The following is a 6,788-nucleotide window of genomic DNA, read 5'->3' as shown; positions in this document are numbered from 1 at the left end:
TTGCCCGTCTTTCACTTTATCCCTGCCCCGGGACGGGTCACACATCAATATGTCTCCGCTGGGACCGTGTTTTTAGTGGATAGTGCAGTCTGAACAGTTATTGTGGTGGAGCTGGGTGGGAGGAGGGTACGTTGGTGCCTGTGTGTCTGTGTGCAAAATCTATGTGCCTTTGTTTGGGTAAGTGGTCTCGATGTGTGCGTGTGTGTGAGCATATGTGGAAATGCATGCACAAAGAAGAACAAAGAGTATGAAGCGTACTTATGGATTTGAGCTTATGTGATGTTTGTGCATATGATTGTGCGTGTGTGTGCGCGTGTGTGTGTGTGTGAGAGAGAGAAGACACCAGTGGGAGATGGTGGTGAAGAACACACACAGCTGTCTCACATTCCTGTGATGGTTGGAGGACGAGCTTCCCCACCAGTGTCTGTGTGTTTATATGGTAAATCACAGAGAGTTCTGCTTTGCACACACATATATCTGTATGCATGCACACGCACACACATACACACACACACACACACACACACACACACACACACACACATACACACACAGAGTGAAGTAACCTCAGCAAAACAAGGACAACAATCAACAACAGAATAAGGAACATAAAAAAGTGCAAATGATCTGTTACAAACAGAAAGAAAAATGTCAAGATTGGTTGAAGCACCATAGTCAAATCATAGGGAAGATTTTAATGTATGTGTGTGTGTGAATGAAATGTTAAGCACACATATGGGAATTTGTTTATTTGTTTTTATGACTTTGTGTGTGTGTGTGTGTCTGTGTGCTTCTGTATACTGTATGTGCATTATCGACTGTCTGTTTATACTAAAAAATAAACCATCTCTCCCTCCATTGCTTTCACTTTGTACAATCAGAATTGATAGAAAGGGCCCTTCCTAGTGTGTCATGTGTCTCTTTCAGTACACCTAAGGTCACTGCCACATCATTTTTATAATGTTGTGATGGAAATGAGCATTTTCTTAAAGACAGGGGGAGTCCACTCTCTTTTTGCTCGTTTTACTTATTCAGACAGTTGGAAAGCAGAGAGGGAGACAGAAGAAGAGGGGTGGGGGCACAGGAGAAAAAAAACCTCTGGCAGGATTCAATTCGAGGCCAGCAGGGGGAAACTTGCAGCCGCTGGACTCTCTAAGGCATGAGCCTTATTTCACATGTGAGCAGTGTGTGACTCCAAAACTCAAGCAATGATGCCTTATGTGGAGTCTTATAATACGTACTGTAACGATGCTTATTTCCACCACGACACAATTACCAAAAAACGTTGATGCCAGCAACCGTACCGGACAAATGATCGTTGGAGAACATGGGAAAATGCCCCTTTCATCTTCCGTTCGGACCCTGTGTCCGCGTCACACCCAGTCCTGCAGCGAGCGTTTGCAGTGCACCAAGACCCTCGGCGTCTCTTTCTTCTGCAGAGTCCTGAGGATGGCGTAGATGAGGACCAGTATACACAGGATCAGCACCAGCGGGACCGTCACCATGATCAGGGTCATGACCTTCGACTCGTTGTCGGCCACCGTCACGACCACGTTCACCTCTTTGTCCTTGCCCTCCTCCTCCTCCCCTCCGTCTGCGTCGTCCGGGTTGTAGCCCGCGTCCGAGGTCCGGTCTTTCCCCGCGTCTCGGTCCGGTTCTTGGTGCGTGTCTCCGCCTCCGTCCGAAGGGTCGACCGGTTTGTCGGGCGTAGGCTGCTTTCTGTCCGTCTCCGTGTCCGTGTCCGCGTCGGGCTCCGGGTCGGGGACTCCCGAGCAGCCCATGAAGTCCTTGAGGATGGAGCGAGGGTAGCCTTTGTCGGCCGCCGTCCTGCGGTTGTCGAACCTCCAGTAATTGGTGCCTTTGTAGAAATAGGTGTAAGCTGCATGGGAGAAAGAGCGAGAGATAGGAAAAGAGTGTGATTTGTCGTGTGATTAACTTTGTTCAAAGAGAAGACAGAAGATAGCTGTAAGAAATAGAGAAAGAGGGGGGGGGGGGAGTAAATCTAGAAAAGTAGCTGACACAGTGTTTGAAACCAAGCCCATACGATTCACAGACTTTTTACCAGTTCTGCAACTTGTACAAACTTGCTCAATTGTAAACTCATTCACCTCGACATTTGTCTTGACAAAGTAAAGGTGCTTTCAATTTTAGTGAAAAAAAATAAAAAAATTCAACTACAGTCTCTGCCATGTCGCTTTAAAAACCACGGTGGCCTTTGCACTCCCTTCATCATTAGCAGCTTTTCCACAGTAAGGGCCAATGGGACCTGGGCTGATGATTTTAACACTAGATTAAGGGAATAAACTACAAGAAAACAACAAATGATGCAAGATGCAAAAAGAATGACATCCCCTCTTCTCGGAGGACACTGATGGGTGTAAATGCATTCCTGCGTTGGCGACTAGAGCCAGGCTGGTACAGTAGAGACGTTAGTTCAGTTTGGGTGGAGATGAGATCTGGCTGTTACAGAGCACATTAGAGCCGCTCTGCCACAAATCTAATTTCCAGAGGAAGGATGGGCCAACCCCCAAACCAGAGCTCTCATTCCTCCCATCTCTCCTGCCCGCTGCTCTCTCTCTCTCTCATCCCCCCTTACCCTTCCATCTCTCTCTCTGCTCTACTTGCTCCAGCCTAACCAGTCTCAGATTTAATTCTTTCCCTCTCCGTTTTCTTCCCCACCCCCTTTTCACCCCTCTCACCTTTCATTCGTCCCCTCCTCCCGTCACTCCTCGCTCATGCTGTTCTCCTGCTTGCTTTCACTACTCTTTTTCATCACAGCTTTTGCCCTCGGTTGCGATTCTCACGGCCAAGGAGCTATTGCATCCCCTCCCCCGACCCCCCCAAAAAAACATATTCGCTCTCATTGACTGATTGAAAGTAATAATGTACCTCCGTCATCACTGAGGAAGGCTCCTTTGGGTGAGTCTGGGATTCTTCCCCATCTGCTGACTGGTTTGGGGAAGTCCCGGTCTGTGGTTCGAGTCTCCTCGTTGTATCGCCAGTACCTAAACACACAGAAAGAAGTATAAAACTTGGGTCTTTCTGCCATTTTTTCTCCTGGTTTAATGTGGAAGCTCATAAAGACCCATAATCAAATGCTGACAAATAGTGTTTTTTCTGCCTCATATTCATGCTATGAGGTGAAGTCAGTTTTACAGTCCAGTTAAAAAGACTAACAATAGCTCACTGTCTTCATTCTTTCCTGATACTGCTTTTGAATGTACAAGGTGACAATTGTATTGAAAACATGATAGGATGTGTGGAAGTTTAGCAACTTCTTGCATTGCTGGCATGCACAAGTCTGCTTACACCATGATTTTATCGTGTGTCTGTATGTATGTGTGTGTGTCTGTAATATACCTGTCTCCTCTGAAGAAGTATGTGTATCCATTGGGCTCCCACCAGACTGCTGCGTCTATCCGGTCAGCAGGAACTCCCTGTCCGTACTCGTGTAGCGGCTGTGGGTATCCTGGTACCACATCAGCCTCTCTGAACACCCAGTACCTGTCATCTGGAGGGAGAGAAGGTAACGGGTGATGAGGAGAAGAAAAGAAGAGGAGGAGGAGAAGAGGGCCAGTCTGTCCATATTCCTCTAATAACTGGGTAGTAGCACGACTGGCCTCTCTGCACACCTAACGCTTGTCACCTGGCAAGAAGAGGAGAAGATAAGAGAAAGGGTTAATAAAGAGAGGGAAAGAAATGGAAATAAGGGAAGAAGACAGAAAGAGAACATGTTAAGATATGGCGGGAACATATGGCAGATGTCTTGGAGGGGGGTTTACACTTTCCAGAAGAAAAGCAGAGGGGACAGGCAAGGTAGAAAGTCTTAGCATAACCCTAATTTTCCAGGAGTTCCTTATGCAGAAGCCAATGTCTCCTAACACCTTTGGACACAGTTTCACATTCAGCCACTTTCCAGCCCCGCTGCCAGGGCATTGCAACATGCTGTGCTATAGCCTCGCTTGTGCAGGGAGATTTTTACTCATCTACTGTATGCACTCTTAGGTTGAAATGCTGTTTAATACTCAATACTTTTGATCTGTGAGGTTTTGTACCTCAGACACCGTTCAACATTTCTGCAGGTTCTGATCGTACTATCCAAGGACCTTGCAGAGTAGACACAAAATGTGTCCATCATCCTATCCAACCTCTTCCTAAACATTTCAGGGATGCGACTGCGACGCATCAAAAAGCAGGAATAACGACAGAAATCAGCAAAAATGGGAACCGCCATTAGAAATGGATGAGAGTTATGCGATCAAAAAACGCCCGTAATCCCGAAAATGCCTGACAAATCCCTTCTCCCGTCTTCAGGGTCTCATCCGAAAAGTGACAGCGCTGCAGTCGGTCACATCTGGAGCGGAGCGGAGCGGTGCAGAGAGGGCTGATGCAATCCTCCACCTCTCGCCTTCCCCTTTCTCTCCTGCGGCCTCATGCTGCTCAGCTGGACGGGGGTTGAAGTGGGCCAGCTGCAGCTGCCAAGCCCCGCGAGTCTCATTCAAGACACCCAAAACACACAGATATACAGCGTGTATGCGCACAAAGAAGTGCATGCACACAAGGACACACACACATTCAGTAACACACGCGTACACACATGCATACAAACACAAATTCAGCACCCTTTCCCTATCCACTGCCATATTTCAGACTGTTTATGCAGTGAGGTCATTTGGCCACAGGAAGAGTTATTTTTTCAAATAACTTCTAATGCTTTAAATATTTAACTGTGTGTGTGTGTGTGTGTGTGTGTGTGTGTGTGTGCCAGATACAGAGAGTTATAGCTGTGTTGAATTATTACCATCTCCTCTTAAATCATGCTGAGAGGGAAAAGCGCTGAGTTTGCACTGTTTCCATTTAGTCTGACCAGTTCAAATCAAAGCACAGATTTGAGTTTCTCTCCCCACTTTGTGTTTATAGAGAACACACTAATATGGCTCCGCTTTGCCTTCATCCAAGGAAAAGTAGCTGGGAAACAAATGAACTGAACCCACTGTTGTGCCCTCAAGCGAGGTGCTAAACCATAAAAAAAAAAAAAAGGTTTTAAGTCACACATTATGCAGTCGCTACTTCGTTTGTGGCTGCTGCGTTAGCGAAGTGACAGATTTTATTGGAACGGAGCAATAAAGGCTCGCACGTACCTTTGAAGAAGACGAATTTGCCGTCGTGGCGTTCGTAGGCCGCGTCGATGTCACTGGGCAGGCCGATCCAGAAGACCGATATGGGCATGGGATAGTTATCCAGGACCCGGTTCCTCCGCACGCGCCAGAACCAGCGGCCCTGGACCGACAACCAAGGAAAACAAGGATACTGTTTATCTTTCATCCTGTTTCCTTCAACACATCAACATCATTCACGGTGTATTTCCTGTTGTTTGACTTTGCTGTCATGACTTGAAGCGAGGTCCTGCAAATTCATAGATTTGGAGATGCCCTTTTGCTGTTTAGGTCAGGGGTTGTGAAAACACCAGTGAGCGATGGCGTGCTGAGAGAAGTCAGCTTGATCCGCAACATGTGGAACATTCAAGTTTACAGCTCCAATGCGAACTCTATTTCTCCCGCTGAGTGCATTGACTCAAACACTTCTGCATTTAATAGTAATCATCTGATCCCTGCACAATGCGTGTAATTCTCACCTTGAAAACAAACATCTCCCCTCTCAGCATGGTCACCGTGTCAAAGTCGCCGTCGCAGATGTCGGGCGGCTGGTGGTCCGGCCGCTTGGGGGGCCGAGGAGGAGCGGGGGGGCGGGGAGGCGGGGGAGGCGGAGGAGAGGGGGCGTCCTCTCTCACCGACGGGGTTACGGGTTCGGGCTGGGGGTCGGTGGGGGCGGGGGTGGGGCCGGGGAGGAGAGGAGGCCAGGGGAGCGTGGGGCCGGGGCTCGGCTCCGGCGGTTCCGGGCCGGCGCCGCTGGGGCTCGGGGGCTCGGGCGGGGGGTCCGTGGGGGACGGGAGGGTGGGCTCGTGTTCGGGAGGAGAGGGGGGAGACGCGGGGGATTCGTCGTCCGGTTCGTCGTCGGGGGCGGGATCGGCGGCGGAGGTGGGCGGGGCGTCGGTGGCGAGAGGAGGGCCTAGGAAAGAGAAGATGGAGAGCCCGGGTTTAGAATCAGAGAGGGAAAGTTTGAGGAAGACGGTCATTTGTTTTCATCCAATTTCCATCTGAACTGAAACGAATTCCACCGGCCTGGCTGTGTAGCAATCTATGATTTTCCTCTCTCTTTTCCATCCATCAGTCAGGAGAAGACGGAGAAAGGTACAGTACTGTTAGATAAGTGGTGAATTTTTAGTATACTGCAGGCTTTCTTAAAGGCCAATTCAAGGATGTGACATGGCAATGATCTCACTCTTTCTCTTTCTCTCTCTCCCTCTCTCTCTCTTTCTCCCCTCACACAAAGGAAATGTAATTTTCCATCCTGTGCAGTGGCTATAAGCTCACAGGGTTGACTGTGACTGTGCTGCTTGGGAAACTCTGGCCTGCTGGTTGCTAAGAGAGGAAAACACACACACAGAGACACAGATATGCACACACAACTAGTTATGTAATCTGGACAGACAGCTGACAGGCTTAAAGCACTCCAACACATCAAGCTACGCTGAACCAAAATATGACTTAAAAGATATATATATAGAGCTCCTTATTAACTAGATATACACACAAGCCTTTTTTTACAAGCTCTTCAGTATCAACAACATTTTAACTTTTCTTTTGAGACATTATATCAGTGCTTCAAAAGGCTTTTTCATTGGCCAGGAATTGAACCCAAGCCTTTCATGTCACTGTCCCCCTCCC

General features: G+C 48.3%; 1 protein-coding gene across 1 annotated transcript in view; it reads right to left on the bottom strand.

Moving 5' to 3' along the window:
* Nucleotides 1-744: 744 nt before the first annotated feature.
* Nucleotides 745-6,788, bottom strand: part of mmp15a (matrix metallopeptidase 15a) — a 13,248-nt gene continuing 7,204 nt past the window's right edge. Inside the window, exons 6-10 of the mRNA XM_071547344.1 lie at nt 5,636-6,069; nt 5,142-5,280; nt 3,361-3,511; nt 2,890-3,005; nt 745-1,879 (exon numbers count right to left, since the gene is read on the bottom strand). Coding sequence (XP_071403445.1) covers nt 1,374-1,879; nt 2,890-3,005; nt 3,361-3,511; nt 5,142-5,280; nt 5,636-6,069 — 1,346 coding nt within the window. The 3' untranslated portion in view covers nt 745-1,373. The remainder of the gene's footprint in view (nt 1,880-2,889; nt 3,006-3,360; nt 3,512-5,141; nt 5,281-5,635; nt 6,070-6,788) is intronic.

This window comes from Centroberyx affinis, unplaced genomic scaffold (genome assembly GCF_046629955.1).
Source record: "Centroberyx affinis isolate AG114_WGS23_722 - 3 ecotype Tasmania unplaced genomic scaffold, CSIRO-AGI_Caff_v1 ptg000270l_1, whole genome shotgun sequence".
In the NCBI taxonomy this organism is placed as follows: Eukaryota; Metazoa; Chordata; class Actinopteri; order Beryciformes; family Berycidae; genus Centroberyx; species Centroberyx affinis.
The sequence above is the reverse complement of the archived record's forward strand: the minus strand, read 5'-3'. Positions and strand labels throughout refer to the sequence as shown.